Consider the following 27,407-nt stretch of genomic DNA (forward strand, 5'->3'; position numbering starts at 1 on the left):
ATTACAACTGAATCTCCCACGTCTCTTCCTCCATTTTCCACCCTCCCTCAGCTCCCCTCTCCATCTTCTCTCTGTTTCCCAAAGCGCCGCTCCATAGCAACAGAACAACCTTCACTAAGTGCTGGCTAAGAGGTTGATGTTCCCCGGCTGAGCTCTAACCACAAACAATAACAGCCCAGATTGTTTGGCTGCCTCCATGACATTGGGTTTAATTGTAACTCTTGTTGGAGGTGAAGTTGCGCTCAGACGAGACTAACAGAAAAAAGCACCTTTAATTTGGTATCCTTGTGATTACATGTCCTCTGCTGTTGCCCTGGCATAGAATCTGTTATTGTGGTAATCTTTGTTGAGAGGTGATGCAGAGGGCCACCACAGTGTGTTGTTACTGTAAATTTTAGCTGAATGACACATTGCTGACAAAATAGTTTTTCACCTAAAAGTTTTCTCTGAAGTGGTATTAAAACTAAATGAATCAGTAACATGCTTATTGGCCCTTTTTGTTCATTTTTTACGTTTATCTTAAATTTCAGTTTTCTTAGTTGTTAACTTTTTTATGCACCCCCTATTCTCGGGAACTTTGATTTTGGTCATAATTATTTATCTGCACTACCGGGACTCCTCTTTCTCCTTAAATCCAGTAGACACACAGTAGTGAAATGCTGTAAAAACAAGACCTATTCGAGTATGAAAAGAGCTTTAAGTTTAACAACATTTCAAGAGTAGGTTCTGTAGAGTACATGATGTACGTGTAGCTAGTTTAGTCTGTCTACACACCTGAGTCCCTGTTTGCGGTCTTAAGCCCTCACCTGCTAAATGGAGTTCTCTAATGGTATCAAGTTACAGTGTATAGTATGGGAAATTTAGAATCACTGAAGCGAAAAACTACTTCCACCTGAGTTCTCACCTGTAAAGTCTCAGAGGAGTATATTATTACGCAAATGTCTACATGCAACTTCGGAGCTAATATGCGACATGAGCAGAATAAAGATTAATGCCGTTAGTGATTAGAAAAGCAGTTTACTCCCGGCTGTGCAGTTTTATTGGAAGTTTATGCAGGTTTATGCAAGGGAGGATTGATTTGACAGTGGCAGCATACAAGATGAAATACTCCAGCTGAATGCTGAAGAGGAAGTCATTTTCAAAAGAAAGTTGCAGTTTGAAAAACATAAATATTTTATCTTAGGCCACCATTCAGGCCTCTTTTTGTGTGAACTTTTGACCTGCATAGTCTGTCCTCGGTTGTCTTTGATTTGATGCAGGCCAAGGAAAATTAGGGAAGCAACTCTGTTTATCTATATATAAGTAGGTTTGCTTTCCCATTCAAGTGAATGGGAAAGTGGTCTCAGACTTTTGGACCCCACTGTATGTAGAGAGAAGAAAAGCAGCAAGACCCGAAAAGAGAACAAGTTGGATTTTTAATAATCTCTATGAATAATAGAACGACTCCAGACATACTCAGCAATGTAAAAATGGGTATTATTCTCCAGTTCCTTTCTCACCTCCCCTTGATCCCTCTGTGACTTCCAAAGAATGGCAATATCACAGACTATCTAAATGCAAGTCAAGCAAGTTTCTTTCTCCTTGATACACTGTGGAGAAGTAGCTGTCGATTTCATAAGGATTGTTAAATCAGACTGTGGCTGGAGTGCAAGGAGAAAAGAGCAAATGATTGGATACAGTACACAGTATGTAAATATATGAAGACAGTATGAGCATGTGAAAAGAATCCAAAAAAGGAACACAACAGTGAAAAGAAGGGAAACAATGAGGAAAAGAGAAAAAAAATCAAACTCTACACATGGTGAAGCAGAGACAAGCTGACATTGGGAAAAGTGCCAATGTGGCAACAACATTGGTGTACAGTTGTGGTGATTAAACAGAATTATGCAAGTAAGCCGAGCCTGCTGGTCAAATATTCTCTGCCAGGTTCAAATCTGGCAACTCCCCTGATGGAGCAGAGTGTGAAAGGGAAAATAGAAAAAGAAAAAAAAAAGACTTCACTGCGGAAGACTCGTGTAATTATTTATTTAATTTTCTTATCAAATTATTCAGAGAGAGGGCGGATGGACTGTGGACATTCAGGTCATCTTCCTCTGGCCTCCTCGCCTTTATAGCTTTATATCTTTTAATTTTCTTCCGGAGTGAAAGCCAAGATGAGGATAGTGTCTTGTCTAGCTAGTCACTAACAGATAGTGACTGTTTGTACATGACTGTATAGTAAGTGTACATGTGGAAATACTTCCAAAACACCACAGAAGTAGACCAAAAATAGTTCTCTACTCATTCTCAGAATATCTCTTACCTCATCATTCCTCTTTAAGCACTTTGAAGGGGAAAAAAAAAAAAACAGCGCTCTGCTGAGCAATGGAAACATTATTTGCCAGGTTCTTCACAGACCTGAAGTGCACACTGAAATGTATACCTTGAGTTGTAAGTTACTCATGGCTGCTACTGAAAGTCAGACTCCATATTGTTCAAATACACAGCATCAATCCATACATTTTAACAGTTTCTTTTTCTTAACCTGTGCTTTCACTTCTGCCTATAGAATATCAACTTGAAACAGTGAGTTTGGTGTTAAAAAATGGATAGTTGTTAGGGGATTAGAGAACATTTTCAATTAGAGCTGATAGTGTTTGAGCCCACAAAGTAATTTTGTTGTGTACTGTCAGTAGCACAGCTTCAGGCTGTCCCTTTTTTCATAAGAAAAATGTAAATTCTTATAGTAAGTGATATTCCTTAGTTCACTGGAATTTTTTCTTCAAACTTTTTTTTTTTCATGCTAGTGGTGTGGCTCGATTTTATGGCAATGTCGCTTGGTCAGTTGGTCCACCACTTTGGTCCAGACTGAAATATCTCAACAGCTGTTGGATGGATTGCCATGTAATTTTGTACAGGCCATAGACTGTATGGTACTGACATTCATAGTCCCCAGAGGATGAATCCTATTGACTTTGATGATTGTGTGACTTTTGCTATAGGGCTATCAGCAGCTTGACATTCTTGGTTTTTAGTAACATGACCTTACAATTGTTGAGGGAATCGCCTTTAAACTTAGTCTTGACATTCACGCTAAGGATGAATTGTACTTAAGTTGGTGGTTCCTCAGCTTTTCCTGTAGCACCATCATCAGGTCAAAATTATAATCATCCTAATATTTTGGTTTGTGAAAAAACTAATAACTTTCCCATCTGCTTCAGCTTTACATTAGGTTTAGTGCTAATTAGCAAATGTTAGCATGTTAGGTTGGGTTGTGGCTCGGGAAGTAGAGCGGGTTGTCCACTGACTGGAAGGTGAGTGGTTCAATCCTCGGCTCCTCCAGGCCGCATGTCAAAGTGTCCTTGTGCAAGATACCGAACCCCAAATTGCCCCCAATGTTTCATTGGTGCGTGTGTGTGTGTGTGTGTGTGTGTGTGTCTGTGTAGAAAGTGCAGTATGTATGGAAAAGAGCACTGTATGAATGTGTTTGTGAATGGGTGAATGTGGCAGTAGTGTAAAGCGCTTTGAGCGGTTGTTAAGGCTAGAAAAGCGCTATAAATGTGCAGTTCATTTACCATTTAACATGGTAAACTAAGATGGTGAACGTGGTAGAAATTATACTTGCTAAACATCAGCATGTTAGCATTATCACTGTAAGCATGTTGCCATGCTGGTGTTAACATTTAGCTAAAGGCACCACTGTGCCTAAGAATGGCCACACAGAGCTGCTAGCGTGGCTGTAGACTCTTGTTCGTTGTTGTGGCATTGCTCAGTTTAAATACATTTTAATGCACCTGGACCCAACTTTTGATCTCATTTTCCTGTAATTGTGCATATGGGATTCATTTGTAAATATGCTAGCTTGCTAGCTCACTCCTATAACTCAGTTTACTAGGAAGAACACAGAAATGCTTGTTGGAACATGCATTACATTCTACCACAGAGTTACTGTAAATGTTGCACGTAGTGCAGTATGCTTAGTACTGTACAGTATGAATCCATTATATATAATTGTACTTTAAACAAGTTATGTTAAAATTTTAATATTTTGGCCATTAGTATATGATAGAAGAAATCAATCTACTTGATACCACTAACCGAAAAAACATTACAAGAGTGCTGCTGGCGCTGACGCTGATTCATCAATTAAACTGCAACTGTAAACATTACTGCCAATTACAAAATGTAAAACAAAAAAAGCAAAATCTAGAAAATGTTTTTCAGGAAATTATAACTTTGCATGAGCTGTCAGACCACCATCCACAATGTTGATTTGTTTGTTTGTTTGTTTTTTTTTTTTTACAGCTGTGAGTAGTTCCTCCATTTTTGTTACGGATTGCATTTGGGATGGTATTATTTTATTATGCACACTGGGTATCCAGATTCTACTTCATCCTTTAATTTTCTCTTTGGAGGTTCTACATGTGTAAAACATAGCTCAAATTAGTCCATAGAAAGCATTTGGGACAGAGTCTTCTAAGACAAAATTAACTAGCAGCCCTCTAATTGGATCACCTCTTAATGCTCTGTTATGCCTTTATTAGGGCTTAAGACGTATGAAGTGGTTTGCTCAGGATCTGTGGTGGACCACCAGTCTACTTCCTCTGTGAAGAGTAAAAGCCAGTGTTGTATTTTTAGCTTTGGAAACAGAGGCCTTGGTATTTGTTGAGCAAATTACAACAGACAGATGTTCCCTGTGAATAAAAAAGTCCACTGCTCTCACAGTCACTGCTGTAATTAATGTCTGCTGCTAGGTGATGTGAGTGTGTTTGGTACCTTAATGCGCCATATTCTAAGTCATTGAATATGGTTTGAAGCTAGACTGAACCTTCCCTGACCTCCACTGAATTGTCAACGTCCCCTTGCATCTGCTGATTGATTGGTCATCTCATTGAGTGATGTGTGTGGTTTAGCAGTTTGATTTTACATCTTTGAGTTAAGGGCACGTGCATGTGCATTTAGTTCTTTTATGGGCTTATCGTCAAGGCTGCTTCGTGATTTGGGAAAAGCGGGAAAAAAATTGCATCACTGACTTTATGCCATATTCAAATTTAGTCCCACCCAGCCTCTGAAATGTACTAGGTGCAGGCATACAAACTGGTTTAAAAAAAAACACACATATAAAATGGTAAAAATGTTTATTCCCTCAGCAACTTAAGCAACTTTGTTGTTCAGATGGAATGTATTTGTGTGTATGTGCGTAGGAGGGGAAGAGAGGATGTTGGGAGTTGTGGGAGAAAGATTCACATCTGACAGACTTAAGAGAAGGGTGACTGACAGAGGTGAAATTGCTTGGGAAAAAATATGAGGCAGCTCTCATCCCCTCTCCCTCCTTCTCCCTCCTCCTCGCTCCCGCTCACTTTTCCTTCAGCCTCCTCTGTTCAGCCACGTAGTGTGAACTACGGTATATGTGCTTTCTCTCCCTCACTGTTTCTCTCTTTCTTTGAGGTGATCTATTCAGTCTATTTCCCATATGTTACTATAGAATAGGGAAGTGAAATAAATACTGTTCTCTTTTTTTTTCTGTGTGTGTGTGTGTGTGTGTGTGTGTGTGTGTGTGTGTGTGTGTGTGTGTGTGTGTGTGTGTGTGTGTGTGTGTGTGTGTGTGTGTAGCCATGCATCAGGCCCTGGACACACTGAGCGACAGCACAAGCTCTACAACTGCAAATGACTTGGACCTCATCTTCCTCAAAGGCATCATGGAGAGTCCAGTGGTGAGATCAGCTTTATGCTGTACAATATTAAATGACTGGTGAAATATATGTGTGTGTCATTTCTTTATAGGACATTCAGAGCTTTTAATTTGGCTGTGTCCGGGGATGAACAGACAAACGGATGAGTCAGTGAGAAAGGACTTCAGCTTGAATGTAAATAAATTAGAGTTAGACTGCAACAACACAGGCTAGTTATATTCTGGATGCCAATTAATATATCTGCTGCAAAATTATGGATATTTGGTGGCATGGAAATTTACATTTTAAAATTATTTTTAAATTGGCAATGCAGTCTTGCATTTTGAACATATGCCTTAACATTAAAATTTGTTGAACAGGGATATGTAATGCAGAACAAAACCTTAAATCTTCATAGAGTTTTGAATGTAATATGAGAAGCTTTATTAAAATTATACTCCAAAATGGAAACTTGAAATTCAAAGCCGTTATTACATTTAAAATTTAAATTTCTGCTTGCACTAATTATTCCAAAAAGACATCTTAGATTCATCAAATGCAATCACATTACCATATTAATCGTCTTGCTTTATTGTTTTTTCACAAGTTGAAAATTCAAATTAAAGAGGCATCTGGAATTTTATTTTCACTCAGTGTCATGCTGCACAGGCAGCAAAAATCAGATGAATACCCAAATGTAAAGAAGCAAAAAGCGCATCCCCTCCTGTCCTGCTGCTCCATCTTGTCACTGGCACAATTTTCACCTGGCAATGTTTATTTCAAAGGCTTTGCATGATTTCATGATTTTTCTCAGCGGTTCGATGTGTTTGAAACAGGATTTTGGGATAGAACATCATCAGGATTGTGATTTAGAAGTTCAAACTCAGCGGCGGCAAAGGAGGCAAAATGGTAGCCATGAAATGATGCTCACCTCCTCATCTCTCCCGGTTGCAAAGAAGGGGGACACGGTAGATGAGGATTGACATATTTTTACTAACAGGCACAGCAGAGAGCTGCTGGTGTTGTTGACAGTGTTGTACAAACCTAAACCCAGATAATACACACCTTTGGCTCATGTAACTGCTGCTGGTGCTTGTAGCTTGGTAAACCCACATGGTCTCTATGATGGCACAGGTTGGATGGATTTCCTTAAAATATATTGGATGTGTCTCTCAAAATATTGAAAAGGGTTGTCATTTTGATACAAACATTAAAGGGAATGTATTTTTGGCATGTGTTTGGCCTATAACCATGTTAAGGCGAACAATACAGCAAGGTTGCCTCTTTTTTTATTGGTCTGCTAACATTTGGACTATTTTCAACTTGTCAGTCGCTTTAACAAGACCATACAACATTTTTCCAATCAGAGCAAAAGATTGAAGTAGCAGTCAGTGAGCTGCACAGTTACCCTTGACAAGGTTATCTAATTGACAAGTGCAGGTAGATCAGCAGCTATTGTGATCAGTGGAGAGTACAGAAATGAATAGCAGTCATTAGGTTTTACACTAATTTATTTACTCCAAAAACCTGTTTGAATGCTTTAACTGAACATCCATATTTGGTTTATAGTAATACTGTATTGAAAGCAACTCACTTGCACATTCTCCATGGTTCAGGCCGGTTCTCTGTGCATTATGCTACATTATGCTACAGGAATGGTTTGTGTTTTTATGGATTTTTTGATACATTTTTCCACTATGAAATGTTATAGTTATTGGTATCCATTGTAATCGACACGAATTTAAGCTGACCACAGCTGCCCTGCTCCAAGAGACAAAGTTCTTAGGAGAAATGTCATTTAAAGAAACTTCAAAAGTGCAAGCTAGTGAGTGAAGTGATCACAGATTTTAATCAAGGCCTTTGTGGCAACAATCTCCGAAAAACTGTCCATTGGGAGCTTTACAAAGCTGGCATTTATGGCAGCATGGCAGAGGAGAATACATAGGACCAGCTGCACTTTGTAGTTCAACACAGTAATACTCAAATCCACACCATTAAAGCATGTATTACAGCACTCATGCCATACTACCAAGATGTAGTTAATAGACTTTACATTTATTGTTCTTTGTTGTTCATCGCCTGTATGTCTGTAACAATGAACAAGATAAATTTTCAAATCCATGTTTTATTTGTACAGAATTCTCCCGGGCAGTTGCCCAGACTTCGGATTAAAGCGAGTCCCAGGTTGACGCAAATGAGTGAAGTTATTCCAAGCACAATATACTTTTATCCAAGAAAAGCCAGACATGGCTGGTAGTCATTTTTTGTTGTTTTGAATTGCCCCAAAAACCTTAACCAAAAATATTTGGAACCAGCACTTTTGTAGTAATTAAATATTCTTTTACAGAGGCGATTTCAGTCAGTGACAATCAGCTGCTTGTTGTCTCACCACAACTTTCCAGTGAAGTTTTTGTCTTGACTTTGACCTGAAATCCTTGAAAATTTTCAACCATTCTGTTGCAGACAAGGCTAATCTGTATCAGATTGCTTTGCTGAGTAACCTTAAACCCAACCATCAGCACTCAGATGGTGCATGTTTTTTTTCTTACACTTAAGACTTTATAAGACTGGCCGATTCGCAGAACCACTTCGAAGTACACTTACTGCATAGAAGAAGACATTTAAATAAAAGTCCCCACTTCTCCTCTTGTAAAGTTCCTTTTATGAAACCAATCCCAACTCATTCTTCATATTTACATGGAGGATATTACTGTCGTTGTAACAGAGCACAGCTTTTTGAAGTAAAGGAGGAGGGTGAAAGCTTGGCAGTGGCAGGGAGTCTTTTCAGAGTTACATTTACATCTCATTTTCTCTCCTGTCAAAGTCTTCCACCTTCACTTCAGGCAAAGAGCACGGTTTCACATGCGTTTCAAAAATGTGGACTTCTTCAAAAGCAACAGCAAGAGAGGGAGAAAGTACATTGCTGTGTATGGATAACCACATGTATCTTGTTTTATATATTTTATTAGATTCATTTTTTTGCTTTTTACAACAACATAAAAAAAATACACATGACAGAATAGAACAAAATAAAACAAACAAAGTGTCAGCTCACAGAAAAAGGGGACATATGCAAGTCAGTCAGTACAATGACTGAAATTTCCACAAGTGGATTGAGGGTCAGAAATAGAGTCCATGGAACCAAGAGCAGATTTGGTCGAGGAGGACCCAGGAAAAGGCCAGAAAACTGAAATCCTGGCGGATCAAAGCACAATGCAATACAGTAGAGTACAATACAGTCCGATATGATTAGTTCCCAAGTTGACACTTCTCCTTTCCAATATGTTCAATAAAGGGTCCCCACATCTTAAACTTACGATATAGACATTACATTTAGCCTTTTTTAAACTGGTTCCACAGTAGAGGAGCCTGATAACTGAAGGTTCTGCCTCCCGTTATACTTTTGGAGACTCTAGGAACCACAAGTAAGCCTGTGATCAGGAACGCAGTGTTCTAGTGGGTTAATAGGGTACTACAAGCTCTTTAAAATGTGATGATGCCTGACCATAAAGGGCTTTGTAGGTGAGGAGGAGGATTTAAAATTTTCCACTTTCTCAGGATAACCCTTTCTATTATGGCCATACCAAACACGAGGGCTTGTTGTAATTCAGTGGGATGAGCTAATGAGTTGTTGGATATCACCTGATATTACAGAGAGACTGTCAGGGGTTAGCTGTGTGCCGTATGTGTCACTGTACAAATGAAAAATGTCATCCCAGAAACTCTTGAGCCACATTTATCTTTTTAACACTGCACAGTCAGCGTTAGCTGAGTTACACTGAGATGGAACCACTCGCGGCCATGACGTTCCTCTGTCCAGGGAGATGCATTGGTCTGCGGGCTACTTCTCAGACTCGGACAGAGCTGGAGGGAAAAAGCTGTGCAGGATTGTTCAGTAATTCAGAGGCAGTTCTGTTCAAGAAATTTGGAGATGGACTATCCATAGGAAATAGTAAGAAGTACTGCATTAAAAGCCTCCCATATTGCTGAAAACAGAGCCTGTTCTGTTCCTTTCTATCCTTATTTCTCTTCCTCTCTCCTTTATCTCAGTCTTTGTTTTTGGTTTCTTTTTCACATTGGACTGATGGCTTTTTCCTCTGACGAAAACTGCATATGTATGTGTGCGTCCTAGCGTGCAAGAGCATGACACTGGTGTCTGTTTGTACTGTATGTCTGAGGGAGTTCATGGTGGTACCAGTGTACTGATGAGCATTCTCATAAAAGATTAATGTGCTGATGCAAGCTGTGAGTAAAGATGCTTCACGAAAAGATGAGAAAAGGATTTTCGAAACGGTACTTTCTCTTGACTCATGGATCTATAAATACTTAACAAGCTATTGTTTAATGAGGACAGGACATGCTAACAGAGTGACGGAGGGACAGAGTAATGGTCCGTGCATGTGTGCATCTGGCATTGTGACCTCAGTGAATTGTACTGATTGCACAACACTCACTATAGAATGATGCAGTCAGCACAACCCAGAATACGTTCATGAATCTGAATGATGATTAGGCCCGTGATGAGCAGATATTGACAACAGCGCTATTATCATGCAAAAGATCTTCTGCAGTTATCCGCAGGTATGACTGTGGCACAGATTCATTGATTGGCCCTATATCTAACTTAGCAGTCAGGGCTATTGAGGCATTAGGACAGCTAAATGACGCGACACTTGCTTTAAGTTACGCCCCCTGTTCTTTTGACCCTAGCTTCCAAACAATCACGTTTTCCCTCTTCAGACTGTAAATGAAACTCCAAGGTATTTGTAAAACAGGGGGCTCCAAAACATTAATTTCTGGTGCAAAACAATTTATCATGTTCCAAGCAGTCAAATCCTGATGTAATTATTATCCCATATCCTGCCTGCTATTGACATTTAGCTGAACATGCAGAAACAGAAATAATGCTTAAAAGCTTGTGTTCACATTCTGTATTATATCTTATCTAAATTTGTCACGGTTCTCATAAAAGGGACCCAAGAGCACAATTCAGGAGGCAGATGTAAGAGAGTCTTTACTTCTAAAAAAAAAAAAAAAAAAAAAAACAAGGATACAAAAATCCAAGCATGCAAACAAAGTACAAAGGGTCAGGCTGAGGCAAAATACTGAAGGGGAAAAAAAAAACCACACACACACAGGCAAGGTCAAAAACACAATCCGGATCAAAGCAGGCAAAGACAGCACGCTGGAACTCTAAGACACATTGCACAGTAACAATCTAGCAGAGACTAAGTGGAAACACACCAGTATATATACAAGGGAGCTAATGATGGCATGGGGAACAGGTGAGTAGGTGAGTGGGGAGGAGGAGCAGGACAAGTGATTCTACTGGCAGGAAAGGCAGGTGGGAGCGGCAGGTTCTGAAATTACAGCAGAATTACAACATGTATGCTCAAACAACTGGATTGGATGAAAGAGCAGACTGAAACTCAAAACCATGACAACTGTAGCACTCAGAGCTCACCGTGGAGACTGACTTAGAGAGACAGAAAGAAAATTGTTAATATATACATTTGGGTCCAAAATTTTGAGACTACTAGTCAAGATACTTATATTTAACATTTGTTTTTAATGCAATACTATTTTTGTCATTAAAAATGACAGTATCAGCTTAACAATTTGAGTGAGAAGTTGAATCTTTGAAAATTGTACATGAATTTCAGAATATCTTAGTATTTGGTATGTCCCCCTTTTGCTTTAATGACAGCATGCACTTGAGCTGGCATGGACTCCACATGTTTGTGCAAAACTTGATGGCCCATGTTATCCCAGCATAATTTGACAATGTCAGCAAAACCCTTGAGTTTATTGATTTGAGTAAGGGTGCATTTTATTGCTCATGAATGCATGTTTTTATATCTACTGTGGCTTCAGAAAGTTTTCAGAACCCTCCACTCTTTGCACACTTTAATTTAAATTGTCTCAATCTATGCCTTAAATTGTTGTAATTTAATTTTAAATTGATAAAATTACCATTTGTGCACATGAGTCTACCCGCAATAACAGAAAGCTGAAGTGAAAACATGTTTCTAGAATTTTTTGAAAATTTAATAAAAATCAAACACTGACATCTCTCATTTACACAAGTACTCAGACCCTTATTTCAGTACTTTGTAAAAGCCCCTTTGGCAGCCATTACAGCTTTGAATCATCTTGGACACATCTTTACAAGTCAGAAAGCTTTGTCAGATTGGATGGGAAGCAAATGTGAACTGCCATCCTCAGGTCTCTCCAGAGATGTTCCATGAGGTTTATCTCTGGGCTTGGGCTGGGCCACTCAAGGACAGTCAGAGACTCGTCCTGAAGCCACTCCAGTGTTGTCTTGGCCTCGTGCTTCAGGTCATTGTCGTGCCGAAAGGTGAACCATAGCCCCAGTCTCAGTTCGCATGTATTCTGGAGCAGGTTGTCTTCAAGGACATCTCTGCATTTGGCTGCACTGATCATTCTCTCAATTGTTATCAGTCTCTTTGCCCCTGCCACTGAGAAGCAGCCCCATAGCATGATCCTGCTTCCACCATGCTTCAACATGGGGATGTGTTAGCCAGGTGATGAGCGGTGCCTGGTGTTCAACAGACACTGTTTCAAGTTCTGCCCAAAGATTTCAGCTTTCTCTCATCAGATCAGAGAATCCTTTTCCTTGTGCTGTCAGAGCCCCTTAAATGCCGTTTGGCAAACTCCAAGTGAGCTGTCATATGCCTTTTCCTAAAGTGTCTTCATTCTACCCACTCTACCATAAAGGCCTTATTGATGGATTGCTGCTGAAATGACCGTCCTACCAGCAGGTTCTTCTATCTCTGCAGAGGACTTCCTTAGCTCTGTGAGAGTGATCATTAGGTTCCTGGTCACCTGCCTGATCAAAGCCCTTCTTGCCTGGTTACTCAGTTTGGATGGCCAGCTCTAGGAAGAGTCCTGGTGCTTCACAATTATTGAGGCCACTGTGCTCCTGGGAAAACTCCAAGCTTTAGAAAGATTGGAAAGGTTAGGTTTTATACCTTCCTCTCTATGCCCCGCCACAGTTTTATCAAAGATCGAGATTTCTTTGGGCTTCATGGCTTGGTTTTTGTCCCGATACATTATGTGACTCATGGGACTTTATATAAACAGGTGTGTGCCTTTCTAAACTGTGTAAAATCAATTCAGTTTGCCACAGGAGGACTCCAGTCAAGTTATAGACACAACTCAAGGAGGAATAAAGCAAACAGGATGCACCTGACCACAATTTGGAGAGCCACAGCAAAGGGTCTAAATCATTCTTTAAATGAGAGATGTCAGTTTTTGATTTTTAATAAATTTGCAAAAAAATTCTAAAAATTGTTTTTACTTTGTCAATATGGGTTATAGAATGTAGACTGATGAACAAAATTTGCAAGACAATAAAATGTGAAAAAATTGAAGGGATATGATTACTTTCTGAAGCCACTGTAAGATAAAATAGTAAATTAAAATAACTAAGATGAAGAATGCTGTGTTTTTTATTTCAGTCTCACTGTAAATCATCTATGAACTTTATCAGCCACTTTTGATGACCAGTGGGAGCTACATTGATCAAATATAAGCTGCTGAGCTATAGTGGCTTGTAATCACATGAAGTTATGTTACGTTTTCACAATGGAGAAGAGAAGACAAGCTTACTAAACCAGAAAAATCCATCAGAAATATTTAATGAAGAAGCAAAATACAATTATAACACTGCTTCATCATTTGCTTTTTGCCTTGATAACAGCAGTGGTCATTAGCTTTCAGGGTTCAGTGTCTAGGTGGAGAGGAGGAAGATTAGCAGTGTCTTGTAATTACAGTTGATAAAGAATTGTGAAAGACAAAAAAATGTCAGTACGTGGCAGAATAATTGTTGAATAATTGGTATCAATGATAGACTGCACATCAACAACCTGAAACTGCTTGCAGATATACTATATAATGCATAATAGGACTGTACAAAACCTGCTTATCTTAGTCATTTTAACATAGTCATTTTATCTTTTCAAATATAACCAACAAATTTAAAGTGATGTGAAAACAAACACATGCCTCCGAAATTTGGTGGGCCATGTTCATGGCTCTCAAAGCAAAGTGTCCATGCTGGCAGGTTGCCCAAGGACCAGACACTGACAGCTCGCTCCATCAGGTAACAAACAATTCTGCCAAAACGCCAAATGAGCCAAGTCCTGCTACCGTATCACTGAACAGTGCTGAAGATCTCCCTGTGAGTGTGTTTTTAATCCATTTGCTAATACCTTTTCCTGTGCAGGTATGTGAGGTGTGCTTGTGTTCCTGTATGTGTAGTATTTATACTAAAGTACAAATGAGGATTTGTATGTGGAAATGTGTAGATGAGGGCATTTGTGAGTATCTGTGTATCCATTTGTGCGTGTGTGTGTGTGTGTGTGTGTGTGTGTGTATTTGCACCATATCCTGTCTCTCGACAGGGATTCTTCCTCTTTTCCTCAACAAACAAACGCTGTGGCTGCCAGAGTAGTTGTCAGTCCCAGCAGACAAATCCTCTGTGGGATCGCCTGACAATGTGAATCTTCAAATAAAATATAAGGTTACTTGTTGTGCAGTTGTAAACAGTGCTAATGTAAATGGTTTCATTTGAATGTGGTTTGGGAAAACTGTTGATATGTAATTCAGTTCTGTGAGCTTTGACAGGTTTATACAGTATAGTGCATGGCAGTTTTTATCATATTGCTGTATGGAAATTCGATTTTTATTTTTTATTTTTTGCACAATAATATAATTTTGTGACAAATTTAAAAAAAAATCAGAAGCAAAAATCCAGGTCGGTGATTTGTATCTGTGACCCTGGACCACAGGTGTGGAAGCCGTGACCTGAGAGCAGAGGAGGAGAAAGTGAAAAATGAATGTTCCCTGAAATATTGATGCTTCACAGCACACACCGAAAAACCTACAGGGCAAAAGATTTGACTCAAGTTTGTGCTCAGTTTTCTTGGTTTTTGTGTCTTTCAGTCAGGATTTATGAATGCTGGCCGCATGTTCTCAGCAGGGGCTTGGTTTCATATTGCTGCTTTTTGTTTTTTGTTCCTGTGCCCTTGACTGTGTTAGTGAATCAAAACAAACAGACCTGCAGAAGTCCGAAAACATTTCATTATAACTCAGCTAGGTGCATTGACTGCTCACTGAGAAGGTGCACTAATGGAGCTAAAGGTTCCTTTTCAAAGATAATGGAATTTATAACCTGGAAAGCAGAGACAAAGCAATCAGGTAACCTTCATGATGGAAGACGTCACCCTAAGTAACATCTGTTTTCCATTTATTAAATCCCAGGCCCATGAGCGATTTGAGGAACCCAAGCTCGAGGCTGTGAGGGAGAATAATGTAGAGCTGGTCCAGGACATCCTCAAGGAGCTCAGTCCGCTAACACAGAGGAGCCAGGCAGCCGACGAGCTGGTCCGCATCCTGAAGGAACCCCACTTCCAGGTTTGGAGAGCAGGGCTTACGTCTAGCAGCAAACTGTAGCTTTAATTAACAGGCATTCAGGCTTTGATTACGTTTCAAAGTGATGTTCATGCTTAATGATGCATGATGTGCTAGCATGGATTTAATTGATTTTCAGCTACAGTAGTTTCTGTATTTCAGTCCATGCACTGTCTGATAATAGCCCTGCACAGACCAGGGCAAGACCACCTCATTTGTGAACTATAGCATGTTACCACCTTTTGTCATCATCATCAGTGTTTTTGCCACCTTTTTTTCTGCTCACAGTCCCTCCTGGAGACTCATGATTCTGTGGCGTCCAAAAACTATGAGACTCCTCCTCCCAGCCCCTGTTCCTTCATGGACGCAGCTCTCAACAACCAGCCCGTGCCCCCAGACGCAGTCAGGATGGTGGGGATTCGTAAGGTGTCTGGTGAGCACCTGGTAAGTCTGCTAAGTTAAGTAACTGCACATTGTAATCTTTTAAAAAGGATAGAGCTCCTCCTGTAAATTGTGAACTCTACCATAAACGGTATGATTTGTGCCTTGGGAGAAGCACATGCACTCAGTATAATTAGATCCTTTTGTAGCATTGTTTAAAAGAGAAATTAGTCAGATTTATACTGCTTTGTAGCACAAAATACCAATGATTTATTTGCAGTAGGTTGACATGTTGTTCATTTATACCATGGACTCCAACTTGTCCAGGCTTTCTACTGTTTCACTTTCTACCCTCTGCGACCTATCTGTGGATTCATTCATACGTTTCTGAAAGGTCATTAGATATGTAACTTGAGGTTTGCTGTCACTAAGTCAACCAAGTCAGTGGCACCAGAAAATCCAAATTTTATTAAAGGTGAGGGAGCATAAGTGGATTCTAAATGGGTTAAACAAGGAGCAGCAACAATAATTGATCATAATAGCCTTGGATACCGCCAAACTAGCAAAAACACTCTGAAGTGTATCTTTATTTAAGCCTAAATATCTTCCTAATGGAACAGTTGGATATTTTTGCAGTCAGCATCTAGTGACCATTACAGTAATTAGCCTAAGACCTGTCTGGATAAGCTTCACCACTCAGCCATGGCAGTTTCTGGTTGTTCACAACACTGAACCTCACCCTGACTCATCTGGTCTAGTTAGCTCACTTACTAAATGACTATTGTATTTCAACTGTGTCTGTGTGAATAGGGAGTCACGTTTCGAGTGGAGAGTGGCGAGCTGGTGATTGCCAGGATCCTCCATGGTGGCATGATTGACCAGCAAGGGTTGCTCCACGTGGGTGACATCATCAAGGAAGTGAATGGCAAGGAAGTGGGCAATGACCCCAAAGTGCTCCAGGAGATGCTGAAGGAGGCCAGCGGCAGTGTGGTGCTGAAGATCCTGCCCAGTTACCAGGAGCCACACACACCAAGACAGGTCAGCCAGGGGGATACACAAACCAAGCCAACATACTGTGCACAGTTACACAGACTGTTAAAACTCATGCCAACCACCCAGCTAATAATAATAATAATAATAATAATAAGAGGATGCTCTTTATATGGCATTTTTCAAATATAAGATATAAGGCGCTTTACAAAAGATGTAAAAACTAAGAAAAGTATGGCAAAATAAAATATATTAAATTAAATATAAGTGCAATTTAACAAGTAAGAAAGATCAAATGCAATAAAAGCAAAAAAGATTAAAACAATGTAAGAAAATGCAATTCTAAAATGATGGGTTTTGAATGAACCAATCATGACCTTGGCATATATTTTATACAAATTGAGTTGATTCATTATAGTATGTACTGTAAACCATACTACCAATGTCATACCTATAACCTGTCAGTCTCACACTTCAATTTACCCTCATTTGTGTGCAAGACCCCCAGAGACTTAAATGTGTAAAATATGTTCATGGTGATGGATACATATACTGTAGCTCATATCCTTTGTGTGCAACTCCTTGTGTTTGAAATATTTTTATGATTTTCCACATTGAATCCCACACTCTTTCAAAGCACAATACATTTTTGAACACCCACACATCCTGAAATAACCATTGTACAAAAGGTTATGATTAGTTTGAAAGGTTATGGTCATTTTTATCAGTCAACAAGTACCACTCACTGTCCTCCCTGGCATCTTCCCTGAAAGTCTGTAACCTTGTATGCTCTGCTAAGACTCATATATCTAATTCTACAGCAGGACTTTCTAGATGACTTTGGCTATTTGGCTATAAATCCCACATTTCAGTTTTGTCACTTATCCAAATGCAGAGTAATTTTCTGCTTATGCATAATGGATCAAAAATTGAAGCCTCCATGAAAAAGAGAAAAAGAGTGATCCCATAGATCATAGCTCATGACACTGGAGTCATTGTGTTCTTTTTGGATTTTGTCCTTTCATCCCATGGTCATAAATTTCACAACAGAAAATTTGTTGCATTATCAAATATTTGTAGGAAATTACTCAATACACTGTTTTTAACAGTTGAACAACACACAGGGAAAAAGTACTTGTTGTTCTGGTTGTCATACTGTAGGTTTATGCTAGCTAATGAACACTGGCTTTCTAAGAGCCAGAGGAGGCTGGTAACACTGAAAAGGTGACCCAGTTTACAGTGAGGGGAAAGAGAAGGGTTATCTTGCCTGCTGATGCATTGCCAATAGGATGGAAGGATAGAGCACATCAGAGGGTGGAGTATACACAGCTAGAGAAGTGTTGGGCACAAGGCTCTATGACTGATTGGTCTCAGCCAAAGAGAAGAGGGATAGTCGAATTCGAAGAAAATTAATTCCTAACATCAGCCCAAAATATACTGGAACATAATCTACAGGAAATGATGTTGAGAGGGTTTGTGTGCTAGGATTATTAGCATAGTTTATACATGTATTTGAAGCATATATTTTGCTGTTGGATGAAAAATGTTCACCTCCACAATTCCAGGAAGTGATAAAAGCGTTCCCCACTGGATAAGAATTCATTTGTAGCAGCGTTAGCAATGTCAGTCCACCACTTTGTCCATACTGACATATCTCAGCCACTGTAGGACGGATTGCCATGACATGCGGTACATATATCTGTCAGGCCCAGAGGATGTGTCCTACTGACTTTGGTGATCCCCTGACTTTTCCTGCAGCGCCAGCAAGTTGACATTTGTGGTGAAATGTCTGGACAACTATTGGATGAAAGACTGCTTATAAAAATTCAAGCATTAGCATTTAGCTGAAAGCACCACTTTGCTTATGTACAGCCTCACAGAGCTGCTAGCACTGCTGTAGTTATGTTATTCTTTTCTTTAAATTAGCCCAAAAAATGAGAGAATCCCTTCAGCCTGTGACGGAACAGTGTCATCCATGAAATGAAATGAAAGCATGCAAACTATCAAAACTGGAGTAGTAATGTAGCTGTTGTAAAAGTCACATTTCCAGCTGTGGGCAGACCTACTGAACCTGAGTGCAGCAACCAGTCTTGCAGAAACACTCTAAAATTGCCTTCATGTAAGAAAACTTAATACCCTCCCTTTCTTCGGCTTAGTCACTGAAAAGAGTCTCGTCTGAGTCGTGGCTTCTTGATACAATTAAAAAGGGAAACCAGAGTGTACAAGTGTTAAGATTTCCCTTTTTTGGTAATATCAGCTCCGGATATCAAAGTGCCTACCTGAACACTTAATAGAGGCTGTCTGTCAGAGATATTAAAGACTGATTTGGCAGTGCTCACACAGTTGAGTTGTTTAGGTGGATGTTGTACTGTGTGAGGTGTTGTGATGATTAGAGTCATTCCCAGAAGTTCTCTCTGAATGTAATCCAGCTGTCTGTGTTTCACGCCTGGAGCTTGGCCATTGCATGGCGACAAAACTCAACTGACAGCTCCCTTTGGCCGATGGAGACTTTGATTGTGGTTCTGTGTTTGTGTCCAAGTGTGTGTGTCTGTCCGTCCATTGTGTCCATACAGGTGAATGAGGCGCACACAGACACACACACACACACAAACACAAACACACACACACACAGTACAGTAAGGGCTGACAGGCTTTTTTTAATGTTCATGCAGTTAAGTAGGAGAAAAGGCGTCAAATGGCGAGGGGGAGGAGGATGGTTGCCATGGCTACAGATTTTGGCGCTCTCTCTCTTTATTTCTGTGTCTCTCCCTCTGTCTATCTCACTCGCTCCCTCTCTCTCTGGCGGTCTCTCTCCTTGTCCTGTCAGTGGGGGTTGGGATACAGGGTTTGGTTTATGAGCTGAATCCTCTTGCCCTGAGATGTCAGGAAAGTGAGCTGAGAGATGCAGTAGGCTCTAAGTGGGCAAGGCTGTTTCATAGTGATGGACTCTTACTCACCCAATCCATCTAACACACCGCAGCAGAAGTATACAATTCTACCATGTTACAAAGCCAATTTTTCCTATTAAATATGTATTTATTTAGTCTAACTTAGATGTTTCACTGACATGTTTGCTGTGACATGTGTTGATCTTTTTAGGCCTTTGTAAAGTGTCACTTTGACTACGACCCATCTCATGATAACCTGATTCCCTGTAAGGAGGCAGGGCTTAGCTTCAGCAGTGGAGACATTCTGCAGATCTTTAACCAGGAGGACCTCAACTGGTGGCAGGTCAGTATAGTCCCCAACCTTTCCAGCCAGATACAGAGTCAACAGGATTGTGTTCATAGGGCAGTTTGCACCTTTCTGTTTTTATTCACTAGCTTGTTAAATTGATCGCTCATTTTTTTGTGTGTGCATGTGTGTTTCCCTCATAGGCCTGTCACATAGAGGGAGGCAGTGCAGGTCTAATTCCAAGCCAGCTCCTCGAGGAGAAGAGGAAAGCGTTTGTGAAGAGAGATCTGGAGCTCACTACCACAGGTACATCTCTCAGCAGCACGCAGCAGAGCAGAGAAGCACCTCTCATTATGCAGATTCGACAGACTCCTCACTGCACAAACACACCAGCAACAAAGACAACATCTGTTCCTCTCCATATCATACAAGCATTTCATCTGGCGCCAGCCGCTCATCCTCTTCTCACCTCTCCAGTCTGTTAACTCATCAGTGAGCACTGGAAAACTCGTAATGAGCATCGGCTTGACTCAGGCGGCCTGATCCAATCTGCTGCTTGTTAAGCTGCAGGGTCTGACATTCACCAACAGCCCTCCCTGAGAAGGAGCATTGATTGAGGAGTGGTTTTAAGATCCCCCTAAATACAAACCTGATCAATAATCATCTCTTACGAGATGTGGCGTGAAAAGAGGCTCCGTTCCTTGAGATTTGTCCTCAGCAGCAACAAAACAGGTGGTGAGTCACAGCCAGCCGCATGCCCTTCACTTGTGGAGGGGAGGAAGATGACAGCCCAACTGTACTGCCCTTGGAGCTGGGAAGGACACATCTGTCTGTTAGCACGTGTTCCACATTTTATACCAACTGCCAGTATGGTTTGAATAAAACATTTGAACAGAATGCTTTTGGACGGTGAGGTCGTAAGATTATTGATCCAATTAATAAATTGAGGAAAATATTTCATAATCAGCACTCTGGCTTTAAGGTGCAGGGCCACAATTGTTACTAGCCACAGCTTGATGAGTTGAATTTCATCATGAAAACGAACAAAAGAGCTCATAATTGTCTCCGTGTACATCTTTGTACATAAGAGATTCTTCCCCAGCAGCCAAATAATCTGCCATATTGAACAGAAGGCCAGCAGATCGCCTAGTCACAGGTGTTCTGTGGCAGCAGACTGGTTGCACAGGCGGTTCAGTCAATGCACAGTGCCACCTAGTGGTACTGTCTCCCTATAACTCCCTATAGCTTTTATCAGGGACTTTGTTGAAGTGGATGGCAGAGACAAGCACCAAGGTTGGAGGTTTTATTGAGTTTTGCGTGTTGCTGTCTGTCTCAGGTCCTCTGTGTGCTGGGATGGGCGGCAAGAAGAAAAAGAAGATGATGTATTTGACCACCAAGAATGCAGGTATTAAAATCTTTAATATCGCAGTTTATATGAGCTTAACTGGACTGGACAGAATGACTCAGTGCATTGCAGTTTATTGTGTTGATCTCCCTAATTACTGGTTTCTAATTAGAATTTGATCGCCATGAGTTGAGGATCTATGAAGAGGTTGCCAAGGTCCCGCCCTTCAGGAGGAAGACTCTGGTTCTGATTGGTGCGCAGGGGGTCGGCCGTCGCAGTCTGAAGAACAAGCTGCTGGTGTCGGATACTCAGCGTTATGGCACCACCATCCCCTGTGAGTGCAGCCATTCACACTTTTTTGTCACTTTATCCTTGCATTTTACCATATTTCTACCAGTTAGTGTCTGTTTTTGCGTTATGTGAACAACCTAAACCAAATCAAAGTATTCAGATTACATTGTTGTTTAGATTTCCTTAGAGAACTTCATCCTTTAGCACTATATTGTGGGATTACTTTAAAATAGATGATAATCCATTTCTGTGTTTGGATTTCTCTTTATCCCTCAGTCACCTCCAGAAAACCAAAGGTGGATGAGAGGGATGGCCAGATGTACTCTTTCATGACCCGCAGCGAAATGGAGTGTGACATAAAAAATGCCCGTTTCTTGGAGCATGGCGAGTACGACGGGAACCTGTATGGGACGAAGATCAACTCCATACACGAGGTGATCGAAACAGGAAAGATCTGCATCCTGGACGTCAACCCACAGGTAGAGGAAGCTCACACATACTCTTCTCTTCCTTCACTTCCCTTAATTCTTCTGCTTCTGTTCTTCACCTACATAAACTTGTCACGTTTCCACTTTAAATGATTGAAGTATAAAACTAGATTCAGACCGATTATGTACAGCTCATTGCTACTGAAGTATTTTCAGGCGAAGCAAATCATCCATATTCATCAAAAAGGATCTCTTAATGATCAGCATTACTCGCTCAAAACAAGCAACTAATCTTATTTACACACATTAGCTTGATAAATTTGTTAGATGAAGACCCTGCAGTTGCATTTTAATCACTTTTTCAGCTTTATAAATGCATGTGAGTTTCATCTATTTCCATTGCTCGCTGTGCAGTGATGCAGTGATTGAAATATCTCTTCTACACATCTGTGTTTTTTCATTTTTTATTTTTTTTTTACAAAGGCTCTCAAAGTCCTGCGGACGTCAGAGTTCCTGCCCTATGTTGTGTTCATTGAAGCCCCAGACTTCGAGGTTCTCAAGGCCATGAATCGGTCAGCAATTGAGTCAGGAGTGGTCACAAAACAGTTAACAGTGAGTGTGTGTTCTCTTAAACGAATAGCTCGAAACTTTGGGACTCTCAAAAGCTCACTAATTAACACGATTTATCTTGTTTGTTTAATCTGTACAAAAGTGTAAAAATGACACAGTGTAAAAATTACAGTTAAATGTTTTATGGGGTTTTATATGTTTTATTAATTGGCCCAGACCATTTGCCTTACAACCCGCAGAGTTTCTACTGGAGTTGTTACATATTTATTGTACAGACGTGAGAGTCATATCAATCTTCTCATCTAAGTCTCGGCAAGAAAGTGAATGAGCATATTTCGCAAAATGTTGGACTATTCCTTCAAAAGCTGATGGTCCCGTCTTTACAGTGAAACAAAATATTCCAAATGTTGTATCCTCAAAAAGTTACATTGAAATTCTTCACAAGAAAGCTCATTGTAGTAATAACTGGATTACTTAATGTGTTTGATTTACTCAGTATGGAGGAACGCTAACATGAAAGTTACATTATTTAGTTACATGCAAACTGATTTGATTTCAGTTGGGCACCAATTTCGCTGTTTCCTCCTTTCTTCCATTCAAGTAACTGCCTGCGCATTACATTTATTTTCACCTAATCATCTCACTCTCCTGCACCTCCCCCTGGCATGCTCCCTACAGGATTCTGAGCTAAAGAGGACGGTGGATGAGAGTGAGCGCATTAAGAGAGCCTATGGACATTACTTTGACCTCTGCATCGTGAACGACGGCCTGGATGCAGCTTTCCGAAGTCTACGGTTGGCACTGGAGAAACTGTCAACCGAGCAGCAGTGGGTGCCTGTCAGCTGGGTCTTCTGAAAGACACCAAGAGCTCACCAGCAAGGTGCCAGAGTCACAGGTCAAAGGTTGGAGGACAATTTAACATTCGCAGCTCCAGAGGGGCTGTATCCATTCGGTCATGGGGTGGTGGAGGTCTGTTGTGAAGGGCCTGGCATCATGTTTCAGTGCAAATGACCAGCCTCATGTAGAGCGTTTTTGTACAAAGTTAGTGTTCCTCTGTTGGGCCTAATGTCAAGTTGTATTTTATTTGTCAGAATTGGATTAATTCTATTAGTATTTGTTGAGAAGGATTTAGAGTTGACTATGAGGTTTAGTGCAATAGTGTGAGTGAGTGTGTGTATGTTATCATAAACGTGAGAATAGACTTAGAGTAAAGCATACGTTTTGCAGATAACAGTGCTCTGTTGGAGGTTTTCGTCGACGGATATTGAACTTTTTCGCCTTTCCAAATCTTAAATACTTTACTTTGTAGTGTAATGTTTACATTGGATCTGTAGGACAAATTGGTTAAGGAAAGATACCAAATGTCATATTTGTATTAAATTCTCTATATTTTACCATTTGATCATACAGTATGATTGTATGTGTTCAGAAATGTGCTTTATCTTGTATGTCTCCACTCATTTGAAAAATGAACAGCAATAGATAATTATAAACAAAAAAATGTACATGCAATACATCTACTCACACACACACTGATACATGTACACATAAAACACAGTGAGAGCAGTGGAAACTCTTCTGTTGAGGCATGTTGGATTAATGGTACAGTCTCAATTTGTTTTGTTTCCTTTTTAGGTTTGTTACACTGTCCTTTGCTGGTAAAGCTTTTGGTTCGTTTAACAGTGAGATGATCCAGCAAATGGATCAGAGAGTCTGACTGCTGCCTGCTTGATTTTGTTAGAGTTGTATTTGTAGCACTGAGAACACTGAAACCCTAGTAAAAAAAAAAAAAAAAAAAAAAAAGTAAAAAGCTGAAGAAGTAGCCTACAGTATGCACTGATTTGTATAATGAAGGCAAATATATTACTTAACATTACAGTTTGGAAAACTGATGGAGATTATCACTTTTTTTTTTGTTATTTTTGAAGTACAAACAGTAAAAATATTTATCAATGGCTTCTTCATACTTACTTTTGCCTTAACATGGTTCAAAAGCCAAGGAAACACTCTATTTTTTCATCATGGAACATTTCACTTCTGTCACTGTACATGTTCCTTCTTATAAAATAGAAAAAAAATAATACTGGCAACTTATTTAATATTTATTTTATTTTCCCTAAAACTTGTAAGTACTGTATTGTAATAAAGACTACATAGTATAACATAGATAAACACTTGGTGCTTTGATGATTCTGCCACTGAGTAGATGCAGTTGGTCAACTACATACACTGTAGTTTTGATGTTCATATAAAAATTAAAATTTGAAATGTTCCAAAACTTGCTTCATTGTCTTCAGTTAATATTAATGCAAATTATTTTTTAAATTAAGATGACATTATGTTAAATAAATGGCAATACTATTTTTCAAAATACACAAAAACAACACAAGGTGCATCCTCAGCATTTCTTGACAGTTAAATGGAGTTCAGTTAGTGGATGTCTGCAGTAACGTCTGAGGCTGTGGGTGGCCGTTGGAGGTGGGCGAGGGTGATGGGGTCGGATACAGAGGTCCGATGGGTGTCATCCAGTGATGAGGTGCCAGAGGCAGCGTTACGGGATACATTTCGTAGTCAGGCGGCAGGCCCCCTGGCCAAACGCTTGTCAGCTTGGGGTCAAACTGCATGAAAGTGAAGTTCAAAGAAAAAGTGTACTTAGCCTTTAGTAACACAGTGTTGATTTTTTTAGAGTTCGAATATGCCGATCGGAGAATTGTTCATTTACAGAGCAATGATATGGTTCTTTCAAAACTATGTAGGATATTAAATGATTGTGTGATTCTCTGAGCCAGAATACCACTGTGGATTTTTGTGTGACACAATACGAAGAATGGCAAAGGTCAAAACAGCAGACACGACGTAAAAGATGTAAAAGCTATTCCTATGTGTCAGCAATATCTTTGAATAATACACCAACTGCTTAAATCTGTGCGCTGTGATCCAATGATAATGGCCGACTGTAGAGAGGGCTCACGCACCAGTGAGTATGGAGGTGGGTGATCCACAGTGCTGTAGCGAGGAGGGAGTCTGTTGTAAAGTCTGTCCACTTCCACTTGATGTTCTGCCAAAGAAATTGTGTGGAGCACTGAAGAAGTGTTATCATCTTGCGTCCCTGCTATGGTGACATCATATGCTGCTCTTTTCTTTCTTGCATGAAGATAGAAGCAGAGGAGTACCGCGGCTATGGACACCACCAAGACTGGGAATCTAGGGACACAATTCAATCATTTCAGTACTTATTTATTTTATGTCTCAAGTCAGTAATTCCCGTCCTGCATGGAGAGATTCATTCTTGACTTTCTTCATCATCATTACTTACATATATTGAAAGATATTCATTACCAGAGTCATGGCTGGGATTATGTCAACCTGCTGACATCACTGTGAAAAAAAAAAATTAAGATATATAGTGCAGCAGGTGAGTTCGGTGTCATCTTCCTTGAAATTAGCAACAATACAGTTATGTGAAATATGGACTTTCATTGACAGTGAGACAAATATTTGAATTTGTTTTCTAGTCATAAACAGCACAGCAAAACATCTACATTATGAGATTATACAGTACAGTGGAATAATACGAAAACTAGTAAGCAGTCTTTTCTGATAAGAAGCAAAGTCTGGACATTTTAACTGACAAAAATCAGTAAGTGGGTGTGAGCTGATGTCAGAGGATATGATGTGTCAGCCTTTACATCTCAGTTTATGGAAGCTAACAGGAACAATTATATTCGACTCTGAGTACTAAATGACCGACCACAGGGACCTATAGGGACGCTGCAGTGTTTCCCTAACAATAATGCCATTTTAAAAAACCACTGAAAACTGCTCAGCAGTGCAGGGCAGTCTGTTTGTTAGCAGCACAGGAAGGAACACGAATGACCGGCATAATGTTCAACGTTATACTGCTGGAGTTGAACAACTGACGGTGGACCTTCAACCTATAAATCCGTTGTTCATAACAACTTTAAGTGAAAATCCGTGAATTCACATAATTTAAACACAACTCAAACTGATGACACAGAGTTATACCATAACTGGGTTCTTATCTTTTCTCTTTTTTTTAAGAGTGTGATGAGTCCTTACCTTAGTAAAGAATCCAAAACATAGAAAAACTGTGCCGACCTGTGGGTCGCTATCAGAGGATAATGTGTCACTTAGGGAAGTACACAAGGTGAAGAGCTTTTACAGCATTATTGTCTTCTTTAAAGACACAGGACTTAGAGGTGTGCTTTCATATTTCTCGTGTATGTTGAATTATGTCATTCACAATTAATGGTCACAAACCATCAACAGAGGTCACTGTTGAGGTCACTCTTCCTCAGATGTCAGCTGTTAGAAACTACTGCTCTGTTTCTACTTAGGCTATACAAAGTGTGTCATGATAGCAAACAAGTTTTATATTCCCCCTGAATAGTGATGGCTGAATTCTTTGCACTGCATGGACTGAAGCCCATCTTCCTACTTTGCTTTCTAGACAAAAAAAACTTAACACTTTTTAAAATTAATTCATTTCAATTGTGATTTTACTTAAATTAACTTATTCATGAGTATAAATTGCTGAACTTTGTAAATTACATTATAAAGTAGCCAAAGTATTATTAAAATGTAAACAATTAGTGCCTATAACTCTGTCACAATATATATCCTGTACATATGGTACATATGATTTAGTAGTTGTGTCAGTCAAATAAAGATACTCCTTCCACATAGTGGATTGTTTCCAGGTAGATTAATCCTATACGCATATGTCACAAATAAAACATACAACCACTTATATGCACGGAAAGTTACTGTAACCTGCATGGGTTCAAATAAGGGTCAAGAAGATTTAGATGTTAATATGTTCAGAAAGACTTTCATAATCCATGGTTGCATATGATGAGGCTCTGCAAGAGAATGTGCAGAAAAGATTTGTACTTGGAGAAAAAGTTGAGAATGTCTACTGTAAATAAAATTACTGCAAAAGTAATAGCAACAGTGAGGTTAAAGAACAACCATGAAAAAGGAACTGCTTATTTTTGAACATCTGGGCACAGATTTAAAGCAGGAAGTACAAGTACTTTTTGGCCCTGATTTCAGCTGTAAAAGCAAGGCTGAAAATTGTAATTCAAGTGTGTGTTCATGTGTAACTTCACTGTCACACAG

At 39.8% G+C, this 27,407-nt stretch overlaps 1 protein-coding gene across 2 annotated transcripts in view; it reads left to right on the forward strand.

Annotated features, from left to right (window-relative positions):
• The window catches only part of mpp2b (membrane palmitoylated protein 2b), a 34,783-nt gene extending 10,715 nt beyond the window's left edge, over nt 1–24,068 (forward strand). For both annotated transcript variants that reach the window (XM_040136183.1, XM_040136184.1), the window contains 11 exons: nt 5,593–5,693; nt 14,937–15,089; nt 15,375–15,530; nt 16,278–16,505; nt 19,557–19,688; nt 19,835–19,937; nt 20,968–21,036; nt 21,149–21,310; nt 21,544–21,746; nt 22,179–22,307; nt 22,944–24,068. In XM_040136183.1, the coding sequence (XP_039992117.1) occupies nt 5,593–5,693; nt 14,937–15,089; nt 15,375–15,530; nt 16,278–16,505; nt 19,557–19,688; nt 19,835–19,937; nt 20,968–21,036; nt 21,149–21,310; nt 21,544–21,746; nt 22,179–22,307; nt 22,944–23,120 (1,613 nt within the window). In that variant the 3' untranslated portion in view covers nt 23,121–24,068. The remainder of the gene's footprint in view (nt 1–5,592; nt 5,694–14,936; nt 15,090–15,374; nt 15,531–16,277; nt 16,506–19,556; nt 19,689–19,834; nt 19,938–20,967; nt 21,037–21,148; nt 21,311–21,543; nt 21,747–22,178; nt 22,308–22,943) is intronic.
• The last annotated feature ends 3,339 nt before the right edge of the window (nt 24,069–27,407 follow it).

This window comes from Xiphias gladius, chromosome 9 (assembly GCF_016859285.1).
Source record: "Xiphias gladius isolate SHS-SW01 ecotype Sanya breed wild chromosome 9, ASM1685928v1, whole genome shotgun sequence".
In the NCBI taxonomy this organism is placed as follows: Eukaryota; Metazoa; Chordata; class Actinopteri; order Istiophoriformes; family Xiphiidae; genus Xiphias; species Xiphias gladius.